Source organism: Vidua chalybeata, chromosome 15 (assembly GCF_026979565.1).
Source record: "Vidua chalybeata isolate OUT-0048 chromosome 15, bVidCha1 merged haplotype, whole genome shotgun sequence".
Classification (NCBI taxonomy): domain Eukaryota; kingdom Metazoa; phylum Chordata; class Aves; order Passeriformes; family Viduidae; genus Vidua; species Vidua chalybeata.
This window is the reverse complement of record NC_071544.1, coordinates 18663042-18679990: the sequence shown is the minus strand read 5'-3', so window position 1 is coordinate 18679990 and position 16949 is coordinate 18663042. Positions and strand designations below refer to the sequence as shown.

Below are 16949 nucleotides of genomic sequence, written 5' to 3'. Positions count from 1 at the left end.
TCTTGTTTCTTCCCCCAAAGTCTGACACTGAAGAATCCCCAGGTCTATTCCAGATTCTATTTCTCTTTCTTACAGAAACCTCCTGGTATGTCCTGGATCCTCCTTCCGTCTGCAAGTCTCCATCTATACTGTTGCAAATAAAAGAATTTCTCAACATTGGAAAGAATCTCATACTGTTACATTATGTTCTAACATCAGCTTTTCCATGTAATAATGTCAAAATCCCTTGGACCCATATCATCCTGTATGGTTAACAAATACGAAAAGTTCATTTTGTGAAATGTGTGCACCATTAATTAGGTCACTGACTTTAAAAAAAAAAAAAAAAAAACACAAAAAAACCAAGCAAATTTGTGTCTGTTCTTCAGAATGCTAACTCTCTGTTGCCATGGTCACAAATTACCATAGTAACATTAGATACATCTGTATTTTTAGATTAAAATTGCTTCTCTTTTCACAGAAAATAGATTCAACTGAAAGAAAATACTCATCCTTACCAGGAAATACAACTAAAATTCAGAGTATAAAGTAGAGCAACACACAGCAATTGCTTAATTGCAAAAGCTAGCCGGGGGGGGGTGGGGGGAAGAGGGCTGCAGGGAGTGGGGGGGAATCACAAATATTGCCGTTTTCAGAGCTGCCTCCTACAGCTAGAAAATGGTTTGAATGTAGAATAACAACAAAGTGCAGACAGTTATTCTGTAACACTATTGCCTCAGCAAGCCTCACTGGATAGTGGCTCAATTAGAATGCCCAGAACAGCCTTTTCAGTCAGAGGTTAGCAGCAGTATTATTTAATATTTCTCCATTAGAGCCCCAGCTTGTTTTCCTCCTCACCTCCAAGGAGGACCTTCACTCATACCTCGGAAATATTGCTGTTCAACTGTCATAACTGACCTAACTGTTAGGAGACGTGTCTCTGCTCTCTGCTTTATACCCTCTAGTGGACAAAAAGTAATTCACAACCCTCCTAGAGCCGTACTGCCTTTAGATCAGCACTGTGCTAGCGGGGACTTGGACGTTAAAATGCTGAGTCAAACCCAAGCATCTCTAATTTGAGATTCATTTCAGAAATAATCTAAGAGAGGAGTCAGAAATGAGGAGTTCATTAATGCAGTGCTTTCCCAAATAGGGCAGCAACACGAATACAGAAAGTTTACATTCAATACTAGTTTTGACCATCAGGAAAATTTCTTTCCATTTTATAATTTTAGTCAAATTTTTTGACTTCATGCTTTTTCGTGAGTTACTAAGCATTACTTGTGATAAAAACTTAGTTCCCTAGTATGTAAAACTTTATATTCTTGCCATCCAGACTAACTTTCCTCCCATACCTGCTACAAAGACCATGACTGAATGCCCTACCTTTTTAAGTCAGTATAGCAATGCATTTCCACTGCTGCCAGAAACACTTCAGTGTTTTACGTAGTCTCAGACAGTTATCTATTACAGAAAACTTGACCTTTGCTCCTTTAGTGTTCACTTATTTTTGCATTATTCCCATAAATGTTACTTCTAACATTATCTGGTTAAATGCTGACATAATGCTCTTGTCCAAAGGGTCTGCAGTAAGCACATTTCAGCCAGAATCCACTGCAAGAAAAGGGAAATACGTCAAACTATGTTATTTGCAATAGATGCTTACATTCCACCTGGGAATCTAGCCTTAGGCCTTGCTGTACCAGTTCCATGTAGCAATCTAGGTCATAGGTTTGAATAACAAAAAAAGGCTAAATTACAGCTGTAATACAGTATACTTCAAGTCTCCACAGTCAGTAAAATGGAAGACAGCCCTTGCTTAATAAGAGTAAACATAAAAAACATAACCAATTCACAGAAGAACAGGAGCTCAGAAAGAGAGCAAGAAAGTAACAGCTTGCAAGGAGCTTCAGGCAAAAATTTTAGGCATATAAATAGCAATGACCTAAATTTACCTGCAAAGTTGCAAAAAAAAAAAAAACAAACCACCAATTTGCCACTGTTTCTTTTCACTTCGTATTATTTTAATTCCTGTAATCATCAGAAATAGAGCACTGGAAATTCTGACATTGAATTGTGGGATTCTACAGATAACTGTGTATATGAGCTAAGCCCAGCATTTGGTTCACCTAAAAATGCAGGCTTTGGCAGGGGGCAGAGGGTAGAATTTCCCAGGCAAATGTATCCTCTGAAGCTTCCTGCTAGTGCTTCTCCAGCATAACACATATACAAAAGTGATGAGAGATACCTGATATCCATCTGGTCCTCCCTGCAGATCAGTTGCCTGCTGAGGTAAAACTTTATTGTTCTGAAGGGATGAAAGTTTGCAGAATCTCAATGTATGTAGCTCAAGTCCAATTTGAAAGGGATGAGGGGGAAGGGGGAAAGCAAAGGGCGAAGGGAGGGAGGGAGACAGAGGCTTGACTCCAAGCGAGGAATCAGGCTCAAAAAAGAAATCAAGCTCTCATCTGTAGAATGCACAGTTTAAGTATTGCTTGAGGCTCAGAAAGTTTAGCAGTATTTACTGGACAACTCTGTACTGTACACAGGTCATTTTTCTACTCTAATGCTATCTATCTCACAGGACACATTCTTAGCTGCTATGCAATTATTGTCTCCATTTACTGCTAAAACCAACTGTTTTCACAATTTACCCCGCATACCTCAAGATCTTTTTTGAGGCCTCTAAGCTTTTTAACACTACCTATAAGGAACATAAGAATGAGTTATGTTTACAGTGTCTTGCAACAGAGCCAAACTCCAGATGAAAGGTGACCAGGAAACATTTTTCCTTAGTAACACTAAAGCACATTCCCATACAGCGTATGCATTTCTGCACATATTACCAGCTCTTAAACATTAAACTCAGCAGATTCCAGACCAGAAATAGCACACTAGAACTAGCAGTGGATGGTCCTAACTGAGTTGCGAGGTTGAAGCAGATGACCCCCAGAGGACCCTTCCAACTCTGACACCTCTATGGTTCTACAAGCTCATGTAACTTTGCAGTGCTTTCCTGGTTTTTCACATCTCTGACTGCAAGACGACTCACAAAGCAGCACCACAAGATGCTTCAGCCAGACAGCACATTACAAATTCCTAGTGGCTAAAGCAAGAAAAGCTATAGTACCGACCAGTTACATAGAGATGCCATTCAGCATCTCCCCAGCAAGCAGCAATGTGACAGTACAGTGTCCCCATGAGAATACAACTTTTTTTCCCCAGACTTCTCTCTTAGGGAACAATCCCCACTTTCCAGCATTATATGCAACTTTGGAAAACAGAAAGGAAACATTAGCTCAATTCAACAGCTGCTCTCAAACACACAATGATACTTCACAGTTAACTTTGTGAGCCACCTTAATACAATGCTATGTGTAGATCAGAGAACCAGCAGAGTCCTTCATAGATATCTTACTTTTCTCCTAAGGCACTAAATTTCCTGCTGATTAAGATGGCGCAGAGTAAATAATCATTTCTGGAAAGTTGTGGTTCTCTAGAAATCTTGCTTTCCAAGGAAGTATGTTGTGAGGGAGTCATACTTCCAACAGGGATGTATAAAAGAAAGCCTAGCACTACAAAAGCACAATGAATGGAAATCGAATCACTAAAATGAGAGAAGGTGAAAGTTCCCCAGAACAAGCTTTGCAATTTTAAGAACACCAGCACCCCTCTCTATATATATGCTCTACCTACCAAGGAAATCATTCTAGTCTAAAGGAAATCAATCCCAGAAATGTAAAGCTGGAGAATCATAAACTCAGTTTTAAAAAACTAGGTAACAATGATGTTTAGGTAAAGTGTAAAGGTTTAAAACCTGACAGCTGTCTCCCCTGTATTTTCACACTTCTTACCCACCACGAAGGATTACTGCCAAACAAGAAACCTTTTTTCCCGTTTATGCAACAAATCATTAAGTTTCTCATACAGGAAACCAAATTTCAGTATTTTCTTTTCCAACAGCAGAGCACTGACTTGTACTACTGCAAAGCATGAAAGTAAAACATTTATTTTCAAAAGGCAGTCATGGCTTCAACTTTGTATGTCATGGTACAGGTATTTTAGGCTAACTTTTAGGCACACGAAGTTTGACACACACCCTCTTCAGCCCTCACCTTCATTTTCTGTTACTGCACTTCTCTCTGTGGCCAGGCATATTAGGAAAAGGCTCTAAACATTTACCAAACACAGCAGGGTTCTATCACTAGGTGAAAATTTAACCATTTGCTTAACTGCATGATGAAGCCCACAGATGATACTGAAGAGAAACTACATTCCAGCATTTCCTGCTGAAAACACTGAACAGCAGCTGATAAAAGCGTTTTATCAAAACAGCACATTCAGCATTCTCATTAACAAGAGAATTTCTATGCAAGACAGTGCATCCAATGCAGAACTACATCTAGAAACTCACTAAGAGATCACGTGGGTGGTGGTAGATCTGCAGTGGCTTTGATCAAGCAAAGCACAATCTAGCAGTCACATTTGTACTAGAAGAAGAAAACAGTATCCATGCTAAGACATTGGTCTTGCTCTGGGTAAGTTCTGCTGCTTGACATCATCAGCTTCATATCACACATTAGATAGTCCCTGACTCTACTGTAGACTCCCCTCTTGCAACCAAAAGCCAATTCCTCTGTATAAACAAAAGTCAGAGTAAAACTGTTGACCCACATTGACCCACAAGCTAATGACATCAAGCATCAATGCTAAGTAAAAGCTACTTAGCACAGGCCCCAGCTCAAAAGATAAAAGATAAATCCAAATACCGGAACTGAATCTTCAGAAATTCTTCCTGTGCTTCAAAGCAGAAAAGCCACTACAAATAAATGGATTCTAGAGAAGATTCTGGAAAGTCTCTCTGTGGAAACCCAGTAATCGTAGACTATCACAGTGCATGCACAAGGAAAGGGCAAGAAGATCAGCACAAGGGGAGACTTGGCTTCCAAATCAAGTCCCTCACAATGATTTACATAAATAATTTGCTATGCACAATTCTAATTAAAAAAAAAAAAAAATCAAGAAACACAGTCATAGACATACTCGGTATATAGAGAACAATGGTTCTCTCTTGCTCAGTACAGTAAAGTCTAGGACAGCAATTCCTCACAACTGGATCTTCCACATAACCATGAAAGATTTTATCTGTTGTCCGGAGAGAGGAATTTCCTTTGGAAACAGAAAGTATTCCTGCTTCAGGACATGCATTTGCATGTGCTAATAAGACATGAATATGAAGTTCACTAATAAACTAAAAAAGAACAAAATAATTGGGTTTTTTTTTTATGAAATACAGAACCAAATCAAGGATTTTCTACTGGCTTCTGGATAAGGCCTTGTGGATAATTTAGGAAAAAAAAAAATTGTGACAAGATGCAAGTTTCTAACATGGACTGTAAAGTTTAAATTTTTAAAAGCTACAAAAAATAGTAAACCCAACTTAATTGGCTTCCTGAAATAACTGGTCAATTCAATAGCAAACAATTTGCCACCAAGACAATGGAAAACAAGAAAAAAAATCAGTCCTAATCTTCAACTTTATGAACTTTTGAAAGGCTATTCTCTAGGACAGAAATACTTGTGAGCATTAGCTGTAGAAATGCTTCTATACCTTGTCAACAGCAAAATACTGGGCTCTGTGAAGAATTCAGTGTAATTTCAGAAATGTGACAGCAAAAGTATGGGACGCAAACATCTGCATGTAGAAGCTAGGCTCCTTTGATAACTAATTTCAGTGAAAAATAAGACCATCAAGTATTCATTCAGACACCGATGTCTGTAATGGTGCACCTTCATTATAGATCTTGATAACAAGAACCCTACTCATAAATTTTCATTGGCTCAGCTGGCATGTGTACAGGGGATCTCTCCTTAATGATGTTCAAGAGACTAGTATGGCTTGGCATTATGCAAATTTTCTCTGCAGCACTACAATTTCCCTCCCATAATACATATTCTACATGCCTTGTAGTTTTCTGTCCCAAGCGTTAAGTATTGCTCGAGTCTCAGGACACTGATAAGCATGGCACATGTCAGACAGAAAAATCTGTGCAAGGGCTGCAGCAGGATAAAGCAAGAGGACAGATTAATCAGTATTAACCAGTATTGTGCCCTAGTGCCTACTTTTTATCTCCCATAAACAAAATCCTGAAGTTAGAGGAACTCAACTGTTAATAAATCAACTGTTTCAGTCCTCATGTTCTGAGGATTGTCTCTCCTACAGCTGAGAGGTGAGGGCTTCTGAAATTCTCAAGTATGCCCGTAGACTTTTTTGAGACAAGATTTTCCCCAGACATCTGCTAGAATAAAAGAATTTGTCTGAAGTAACAAGCAACACAATGACGTGAGTTCAACCACTAAATGGCAAAGCAAGTATGCTTGCCGTGGAACTGCATGAGACCTACGGCATGGGACTCACCTCATTCTGATGCTCTCACAGGAGTCAAAGTGAGCATTAGAACCTGAAATAAAATTCAAGCAGTTTCAAAAAGAGCCAAAATCTTAGAGATGCCAACCTTTCCTTCTCAACAGTAACTCCTACCTACTCCATCATATAATGTGCATGTAATAGCACATTTCCTTAATTAGTTTTTCCAATTATCTCCCTTCCAGAAAAAAAATATCACTTTCCAGAAAAAATTAAATAAAAACCAATCTCTTCATCTTCCAGTACGAGTAGTGGGAATCTAGCATTAGCCTCCCATGAGCCAGTCCTTTTATGTTCAAAAGCACTCAGTATACATCACTTCAGTCACTTTCTCAAAGGCGATGGACATATCAGGTACGGTCCATTCTTAAGGAATACGACTCATGGTGGGCACTTCTTAACAACGCACAGCTGCAGAAGAATACCCAGAGCAAGATAAGACATTTTAGAGAGCCACCCACCCTGTGGAACTCCAGTGTCTAGTATTTTTCCAGCTTCTGTGCAATGGATGTATCTAACCCTAGTCAGTATTTCCAGCGAAGATTCTCAACTAGAGTTATACAGTGGGAATTCCAAAGCAACTGGCTATGTACAGACATATCAGCATTCCCTCCAACAGAGAGATGAAAAGGAGAAAATTCCTGAGGATTTATTTGTATCCTCTACTCTGCTTTCTGAATCCCAGCCTCCCCCTTGCCTTGGAATGAGCTCTGTAAAGCAGTATCGGTTATGTACAAGAATCTCAGCTCCCTTCCTTTGGAGAGTTTCCCCATAAAAGCGAAAGGCAAATCCCAGGACAGAGACAGGTGCTGGGGTGGGGGAGGTCGCCTTAGGATGACTCGCCAGAAGTAAGAGAGCCAGCAGCTTTCTTCTTAGGGCGGGCTTTTACACTTCTTACTGGAAGCTGAGGAGAAATAAAAAAGAGGCATCTTAGGCTAATTTTAACATCTAAATGTGTAACAGAAAGATGGAAGAATGCAGAGTGAAACTAGGACAAAACAACTACAACATGATCCTATTAATGTCATCTATTGTCTCAAAAGGCTATTTAACCATTCTTTTTCTTTTTCCAATAAACAAATCACTCAACATATCCATCAGATAGCAACCAGGAAAAGGCTGGTAAAACAAGGTATGTACAGCAGTAAAATCAAAGCCAGCTGTGCAAACAAAAGGTTAAACACAGTTATTTCTGACTGGTAACATTCACATAACATTTCATTGTTCTAACTTTTCTGCTTCCTTACTTCCATCACCAGTGCAGTTCTCTGAAAGCTGTAGAAACACCCTGAACCAAATTTGCACGCTTTACTTTGATGTCTTTCATTCTAGATATTGGTAAGAAGAGCATATTTATTCATCTAAGATGCATTCAGCCCTGGCTGGCAATCTCAGAGATCTCAAAGACCTCCTACAAGTCCTACATCCGAGACAAAGATCCAACAATCTGATCAAAAATACCAGTACGCCTGCAAAGGGCCTTATTAGTACTTCTGTATTCACAAGAAACAGCATAGAAGAGTTCTTTCTGTCTTTTCATAATCTCATTTTGAAAAGTTCTCACTAGGAAGCTTCCACTCAAATTCTGAGCCTCTTGTTTCCCTGCTCCTGTCTAATACAGAAGACAAGAAAGAAGAGGGGTCAACTCAGAAATAAGTCATTGAAAGATCCTAGTTAAATTAAAATGCATCTTTGGACACAGATGTCCATTCTTGGAGAAAATCAAAAGTCACCTGGACCTGGTCCTGGGAACTGGCTCTACACGAGTAGTGGCTTTGAACCGGGCAAATTCAGGGAACCCCTCCAACCTGAATTATTCTGTGATTCTTTTACAAGGAGCACTTAAGCACATGCAAAGGTTTCCCGTGCTCTGTAAAATTAGGTTAACAGTACAACTTAAAATCATGCCCTTTGCAATTACTTTCCTTCAAACTATTTAATATTTAGCCCGAATAGCTTGACAATGTGAGTCAGTTAGATAGCATTCTTTATCTTAGGTAAAAATGATAACATTAGAAGTCCAAGTTGAATCAAGCAAATAGGACCCCAACTTCATAAAAAGGGAGAAGCATTTTATCATGTACAAATCAAACCATAAGAAACACTCAAGCAAGCGTCAAGACCTGGAAAGCAGCACCTGGAAAAGCATTTTCTACAAACCACACCTGAAAACACCTGAAAAAAAGAGTGTTAAGCTCAAGTGATTCTTGGACACAACTGCATTTACTTTTGTTATAGTTTATTTTAATAATAAAAAATCAGGCATCTCATGTCCCTTCTGAATGGCTGTAAATATCTTGGATCATCACGTGAACATAAGGAGACAAGTGAACAATCATTAGTTACTCAAACTTCGAGAAAAAACTGCAGGAATGGGGTAGGTGGGGACTGATGTAATTTCCCATATCTAATGTGTAAAAGTCAAGGGTGGCCTAAGAGGGTACACAACTGCTGCATTTAGATTAAGAGAAAGTGGCTGTCCCAGGGATAAATGTCACTATTATGTATTCACACTGTAGCAGATAGGAGAGAGGATATTGTCTACAAAACACGTTAAAAATACCTAAATGCTCCACCCTTCAGTATAAAACCCAAATGAAAGAAAAACTGGGTTCTGGCTTATGACAGAGGCTTACAGGCATGATGAAAATCTAAAGCTAGAGACAAGTATAGCAAGTAGACGACAAGTCCTCTGATGTAGGACTCAACTAGAAAAGACAGTCCAACAAAATTTAGATATACAGCTTCTAAATGCTGAGACTCTAAAGCTAGAGCCTTCCAACCAAGCTCACAAATCAATGTCAGTGCTGGAAATTATCTATACACCAACTCACTTCAGCTTTCATTACCTTTTTAGGAGTTTTGAGACTCTGGGTACGTTTAGGAAGTTTGTCTCCTGCATCTTCATCTGATGGGTCTGTTCTAGTATCTGATGGGGTTCCATTAGACCGATGTGCCACACTGCTCTCCTCTCCTGAGGAGTAACAGGAAGCTAAGGAACAAGAGCAAAAGTTTTAGCAACTACTTTTAAAGAATCTCATGAGGTTTAAAGTGGCCCACCCTCAAGGAACATATGACAGAGAGACCATCCTGAATAATGATTATGGGATAAGTACAGAGATGTATATTACATGAGGAGGCTCTACGTAAGACAATGCAACTTCTCCCAGATAATTTACAATCTTGTACTCCTTTCTGAGACCCAAGGCTGAGGGAAGCCCTCCTGGCTCACCATCCGAGGTCTCATACGATGGCCCAGCAGGTGGTCTGTACCTGAGTCTTCAATAGTTTCCAGAAGACTCGCACCAGAGGGGTGCAGCTGTGGATCACGGCTTCGCATAGGCACAGCATCTTCATCTCGGATCAGAGTGAGATCCTGCATGCTGAAACTTCGAAGCTTCTCAGACAAAACTCCCTGGCCCTAAGAGGACATAAAATTAGGGTGAAAGGCACCTCACCAAGATCATCTCACACAGGATCATTCATTCAGAAGAGGAGCAAAGATGCCCTATTCCCCACTAGGGTACTCTGAAAAAAACAGAGAAGGGAAAACAAGTAAAAGGTTAAAGCAAAATCCACTCCACTCCCCCTCTACTTTTTCTAAGTCAAAGGATGGGATTAACTGCAGGACAAACTGGAAGGAAGGAAAAGTAGGTTGCTGCCAAACAAGTACTAGTATCCCTAACAGACCCACAGCACCTAACTGCTGGTACACAAAAATAAACTGCTGGAGAATTCACAAATGTTATGGAAAGCATTGCATTACCTTTGCAGCTGCAGTAACTGCTGCATTGGCAGCAAGGTTTAAGCCTCTCTTGCCAACTCGCATCATGGTTTCGTAGCTCTTGTCACAAGCCTGAGTAATGTATTCATCAATTTCCTAGGAATGCAACATGGAACGTGGCATTTAGTTCCTCATTATAAACATGATCCATTTCCCCATTATCACCCTTAAAAACACAAAGCTCATCTGGACACTCTTTTTTCAGGCCACTAGCATCAGGTGTCATTGACCACATAACTTGAGTTTCTCTGCTAATTACAGAAAGTATGTAAATGCAGTTTTAAAATACAGTATGCTATTTCCAAATTATAACAACCGAAACAAAGCAGTTGCTTATACCAACAATGTGAAAAAACAGACTGGCTACAGAACATGCTCCTCCTATTGTGATTCAAAAGGCTTAACTACTGCCAGTGACTGTAAGGGCTCATGTACTGGGTTAGCCAAACATGCTTTCTAAGCTTTAGGCAAACTATTGGCTATACTGCAATCTTCAGTAAGCTGCAGTATGACATCATTGTCAGACACAGAATCATTCTACATTCACTAAGGTCAGCACAAGTAAGATTCACTGATTTCAATTTCTATTGTGGCATAACTGAATTAGAAATCAGTCAGTTCCCAGACAGGTCACTTTCTTCCAACAACAAGCAAGTACCTTCTCCTTATTGGAGAGCGTTGGGTGCACAAACTTCCTGTAGAGGACACTGGAGCCCTTGGTGTAAGGGGAGAGCAGCCAAATCACAAATGCGATTTTCAGCTCGAAATAAAAGGGAAACCTGAGAGAAAGAGGAAAGAAAAAAAAAAAAAAAAAAAAAAAAGTAGAAGAGAGAGAAAGATGGAGAACTGGAATCAAGATCAGCACAGAGACAGATGGAGATAACTAGCAGAGAGCAGCACAGGCAGAAAGAGTGTAGGCAAGATAAAGGCTCAGAAACAAGAGAATCAATTATTCAGGTCAGAAAAGGAGAACCCTTTTTAGAATCCTAGGACATACCTTCTTCGAGTATCATTTAGTCTTTCATCCATAGCCATGAAAACTCCATAAACAGGGCATCTCTCAGCCCTGCAAACACACCAAATTACAATCTGATAGCTACTCTCATAATTCTGAAGTTTCTTCAGAGAGCATCCACTAGATATTAATATTACATTAGCTTCCCTTCTCAATTTCCAAAATTTTCAACTATGTATCTTAATAATGTCACATTCCTGCTAAAGCTGATGGCTGTTTCTGAAACTTCCAACAGGTACTCCTCAGATAAGACACAAAAGCAAGGCCAGTGTAAATGAAAAAGAGCAGGCAGAAGGTATGCCTGTCCTCTCTAACCCTTAACTAATAAAGTCTGTGAAGATATGATAGCAGAGATTGAAACACGTGAATGCAAATTCTCTACCAACTCAATTAGTAGGAAGAAACTTCTGTAGTTTTCAGAAGTCCTTCATGTGAATAAGATAAAGTTCTTATACTTTTTTGATCTTTGTCTGCTTTTCAGATTTTATGCAGATAGAAACAAAGCTGCTGAGCACTTTTGTCAGGCATGTATAGTACTTCATGACTCTTCAGAAGGTGAAACTCTTGAGTAACATTGTTTCAGAGATGTATGCAAAGCTCAAACACTGAAGCAATGAGGCAACTGAAGATACCCTGTTTCAAAGGTTCAGCTGAAGCCCTGTAGCAATGAATTGTAATTTTTGGAGGCCTCCATATTGCCAAGCATGACACAGAGCACCGAATGGAGTAAGAATCTGCTTCCTTCTATTCCAGTCTGTCCCACCCTTCCTAGTGAAAGCGAAGCTCATCATGCAAACCACTCACAGCACCAACATGCATGTAATCTGTTCTTCCACATAAAAGGCTGTCAAAGCAAAATAGGTCCCTTCCTTCTACCATTTTTAAGGTGTCTTTTAGACTATCATTTTTCAAACTGTACTAGTTCACATTAACAGCTTCTCAACAATATTTCAAGTTATGAAAGGATGAAGATCCTTTTACAGATACTGCGCATTTACCCGAACTTTGCAAGCAAAGGAGTTGAAACAGCTAAGATGGCAGTCGCTACGCACAGTATCTAGAAAGGTCACAGGGATTGAAAACTCCTAAAGGAGACACAGCTTATTTTCTTAGCATTCTAACACGTCTCCTCTCTGCTTAAAAAAAGGCAAAAAAACCAAAACAAAGACACAGCAATAACCAAAAATAAAAACCCACAACATACCACTAAGGAACTCACCAAGAAAGAACAATGTCTGTGAGTGTTTCTGCAGTGGTGAAAAAGGCAAACACAATCCAGTACATCATCCACTTCACCTGCAAAAGAGCAGTCACTCAATGGATGTACCTCAGAACACAGAAAAAAAAAAAATAAATAAAATGTCTTCTCAGTATAAATGACTCCTCTCCACACATTAAGACAAATTCAAAAAGAAGGCATATATAATCTGTAATGGACACATACTAAATGGTACATTTTGGTCTGAGAAAACATGTAGGATTACTGTGCTCTAAATAAACAGATACATGGATGAATGCATGCCCTGGAGCAACATTATGGTGCAACAGCGTTAAGGTTCCAAATGACCTATCCAAAAGGATTTATCTGTTCACTTTAAGAAGTTACACTCTTCCATATATCATGACTACCATGAGAAATATATATACACGCACACATGTAAAAGTTTAAATTTCAGCTGCAGCCCTGTATCCTCCTGATGTAAAGTTTTTCCTTAGGAAAAAAGAAAAACAACAAGCCAAGAAACATACTATTTTGTGCTAACTCACTAGTAAGCATTCTTTGCCTTAATCATTACTCCCAGAAATCACACAAGCAATTAATTTTTCTTTTTAAATAAAGGCTCCCTGAGAGAGGTAAAAAAGCAAAGAACACGCCACATTAACCTAATCTTGTTTAAGGTTAGAGTAGATGTATGTACTATTATGACACATTTGGATGCCTTTTATCTATCTCTCTACTTCCTCACACCCTTATCTGGGGCAGTGTTTCTTTCAAAGCACGAAATAATTCCCCTGTAACAAACACAGATGCACACTGCTGTTTTGGTAACTGGTTTCTCAGCTACAAGCCAAGAATTCATTCAGCTTATTCCTCAAGAGGAGTCAGCTGAATTATAAGGGAAATTGCTAGTTTTCTATCCTGTTGAGAATTAAAAAAGAACATAAGCAGCTAATAAATGAAGACACCTTAATTAAAAGCAATTTAACACTCTTAGTGTCATCAAGAATGGGGAAAAAAGAACTAAACTGATTCAGGGAAATGCCACCTATTAAGTCCATACATTTATCAATCTATTAAAATTACATGAACAATTAAGTTAATATAATAATGACACGTTGACAATCCTTGTTACAGCAAATATTATAAAAGCAGTTACTTCCCCAACCTTGCATGTGTTGGAAAATTTGGTGATTTGTTCTTGGAAGACCCTCCACAAGTTTCTCATAAAAGAAAATTAATCTGCCTCCAGCTGTTCTAACACAGTGAATGGTTTGGAAGACAGTGGTTAGTGATCCAAATTATTTCCACTTCACTGCAAACTCTCTCTTTCACAACAGAAAATAGCAAAAACTTGTACGGTATGGCTCTCTCCTGCCTTTTTTTTTTTTCTTGTATCATCAGTTTGGACAAGACCAGGTGTTGTTCAGCTGATCTAAAGCAAGTTTTCAAAAAGAATGATTAAGTCCTTGGTGCAGCAACATGAATCAGCTCTTGTATGAAGACGTGTGTGAATAATGATAAATCTAAGTCTGCAAAAAGGGATCCAAAAGGGTGAGAGATTTCAGAAAACCTATGCATCAGTAAATCTTACTTCAGCATTAGGCAAAATGAAGGCAATAATAGTAATAAAAGCAATTAGCAAGTACCTACATATATGTAACAAAATTAAGATTATGGGTTTTTTTCAGAAAAAAAAAATTCACCAAGTGTAGCAGAACTCTTAGGTTTCCATAAGACTGTGCTAGCTATAGTGCTTTCCTTACAGGACAAGGGTATGTGAAGTTTCTAAATAGTTTCTAACAGGTCTATACAAACACTTAAACAAAATCATCAGGGATAAAAATGAAGGAACTATTGAGGATTAACAACTGGTTAAAAAAAGGAAACAAAGGATAAAAGTAAATGGCCACTTTTCACAATGAGGAAAGTTACCAGTGGAATCCCACAGGAATCAGTGTTGCGATCTGTGCTGCTCATCTTCATGAAACATCTGGAAAAGGTTGTGAATAGTAAGATGACAAACTGTGCAGAAGACACTTTTCTATCCAAGAGATTAGGTAGGAGTTGATGAAAGAATTCAAAAAAGGATCCTGATTGATCTCTGGCTGACATTTTGTCTCTAAATGGGATTAAATACAAAGCAATGAACTTACAGTGTCTGCTTTTTCTTGGTGAAAACTATTGCATTTACATATATTAGTAGATGTCACTCAAAAGGGGTCACTGTAGGCAGCCTTAGTGAAAGCTTAGTGCTTATTTTTCACTCTGCTAACAGAATGCTCGGGAATATGAACTGAGAACAGAAAACATTGTTTTGTTACTGTTTAAATAAACTTCATGTTCACATCTCTGATACTGGACACAGGTCTCTTGTCTCTTTCTTCTTCTGGCACCCTTCAACCTATGCTCTAAAGCCAAAGAAAAAAGAAGTATGGCTCCTAAACAAACTAAAGGATCCTACTTTTAGTTTTAGAAGTCTCTCCAGATGACCAGAAACTAAGAGCAGAATGCAGATGGGAAGAAGCCCTATTTTTTTTTCTTATGACAGATTACAAACACCTTCCAAAACTGTGGGTTGAATGAAGCTGCATTTTTTTTTTCAATTCACTAAAAAGGAGTCAGGAGTCATTTGCTGCTCACCCTGATGATGACCAGCTTCAGGTACATATATAGTCTCCCCAACTTGCACCAAGAACCTAAATGAATTCAGCAAATGCAAAAGCATAACTGCAACGTAGACTTGACCAACGCTGAAGATGACATGTAAAAAGAAAGAAATTGCTTTTAGGACAATCTGAGCTACTAGAAGTAGTTTGCCACAACTGCTCAAGGATTTATCCTGAATTTTTATCATGGTGGTAGAGAACAGTAAATTTGCACTGTACTCTGATGTCACTGACAAACTGTTTGTGGTAGCTTTGTCTGTGTCAAGTCAAGCTTCAATACACCACTTTAGCACTGATACACCTCTAAGACCTTTCTCCACCACCAAACCCTAACCAATGTTGGTTCTTAAGCACTATGAGCAAGCAGTAGTACATAAAAGAGCTAGATTTGAAAATGGGCAGTACAGCATTCAAGTTTTCTGCTGACTTTTCACATGAAGAACAATTTGAACAGACATTGCCCCTTCTGCTATGTTTTCTCCCGTCTTTCCACTTGTGTTGAGAAGAAGAAGTGCTTCAAATGTAAGTGAATTAGACAGATGACAGTCCAGCATCTAACTGCTTATTTCTGATGCCTCTCAAGGAAAAACAATTAATATATAAGTTTTAGCAGTTCAAATACATTTTCTTGAACCACTTTGCTGCAGCAATCCAGACTAACTACTTCAGGAAATCTATACCATTGAATCACTAAACAAAACCCAAAAATTAATACCATACTTTTCCACATCATAGGTCTTGTCTCAAGTGATCCACTTAGAACATTGCTTCTGTAAGAAGGCAACACAATACCTTACAAAAAAAATCTGATATTTTAAATATGGTAATTGCAGCAACAGTGTAGACAGAGAGAGGGAAACAGTTCCAGAAGGAAAGGAGAATGAAGTTTTGACCAACGTAGAACACTGATCGCAAGCAAAATTGATAGGAAGCCACAAACCAAGCAGGATTATTCAACCCTTTGTAAGAAAACAAAAGTAGTACTGAAAAAGCAGTAAATGACACAAAGTAAGGATAAAGTTACAAGAAAGAGCTTGTCCTGGACTTTCATATGCTTCCAGACTGCAGTGTTTCCCCCACTTTCCCTTCCTCACTCAGCATCTCCTGAGAAAATACAAGCCCACATTTACGGGTTGAAACCTCCCATTTCAGTAAGCACCCATTCTTGGCAGCCTTTCCAGAGACGACTGGAGCTGCTGCTCGGGCGGCCTGTCCGACCCGAGCCCCTTGCCGAGCCGGAGTGCCATCGTCCCGGGGGCAGGCCGGGGGCTTGCGAGGCGGCCGCACAGGACGAGGCGGGCGCTGCGTCGGCACAGCGAGCCCGTACTCACATATTCCTTTACGTTTTTCGTCTTCACGGCCTTGTAGGAGGAGTACGCGGGGTAGAGGGTGCCGAAGATCAGCCTACAAGAAGAATAGACCCCTCAGCGCCTCGCGACGCCCCGCACCGTCCCCGGCCGCAGTGGCGGGCACTCCCCCCGGGATGCCGGTGCCGGCGTGATGCCGGTCTCCGGGCGGGGCTCAGTCGCTCTCACCGCGGCACCGCCCGTGGCCCGCAGCAGCCCGCGCGAACCCGCCCGTCTGCGGCCGCAGCTGCCCCTTCCCGGGCGTGGGGCCCCGCGGGGCAGCACTGACGCCACCGGCAGAGCCCCGCTCTGGGCCGCGGCCCCCGAGGGACCACCGGAGAAGGGCCCCGCGCAGCGGCCCACACCTCCCCGCGCCCCGGCCGCACGCACTCACACCACGAGGCGGGAGATTATCCAGGAGACCATGGCGGCACCGGGCGCGGCTCAGGGCTGAGCAGCAGCGGGAGGCGGCTCTTAAAGGGCAGGTTCCTGCAGCAAGCGCAGCTCCGC

General features: G+C 40.2%; 1 protein-coding gene and 1 long non-coding RNA gene across 13 annotated transcripts in view; one reads left to right on the top strand and one right to left on the bottom strand.

Annotated features, from left to right (window-relative positions):
- The window catches only part of LOC128795892 (uncharacterized), a 16029-nt gene extending 15895 nt beyond the window's left edge, over window positions 1-134 (top strand). The window contains exon 4 of the long non-coding RNA XR_008433656.1: window positions 76-134. This is a non-coding gene — a long non-coding RNA (uncharacterized LOC128795892). The remainder of the gene's footprint in view (window positions 1-75) is intronic.
- REEP2 (receptor accessory protein 2) overlaps window positions 1-16949 on the bottom strand; it is a 23931-nt gene extending 6982 nt beyond the window's left edge. For 2 of the 12 annotated variants that reach the window (XM_053956980.1, XM_053956981.1), the window contains exons 1-9: window positions 14360-14591; window positions 12425-12501; window positions 11188-11256; window positions 10849-10969; window positions 10173-10286; window positions 9680-9827; window positions 9256-9398; window positions 7250-7310; window positions 6398-6440 (exon numbers count right to left, since the gene is read on the bottom strand). In XM_053956980.1, coding sequence (XP_053812955.1) covers window positions 6398-6440; window positions 7250-7310; window positions 9256-9398; window positions 9680-9827; window positions 10173-10286; window positions 10849-10969; window positions 11188-11256; window positions 12425-12501; window positions 14360-14539 — 956 coding nt within the window. In that variant the 5' untranslated portion in view covers window positions 14540-14591. Of the gene's footprint in view, window positions 1-6397; window positions 7311-9255; window positions 9399-9679; window positions 9828-10172; window positions 10287-10848; window positions 10970-11187; window positions 11257-12424; window positions 12502-14359; window positions 14592-16424 lie in introns of those variants that run through there. The other 10 variants (XM_053956986.1, XM_053956988.1, XM_053956990.1 and 7 more) reach the window with 10 other exon arrangements.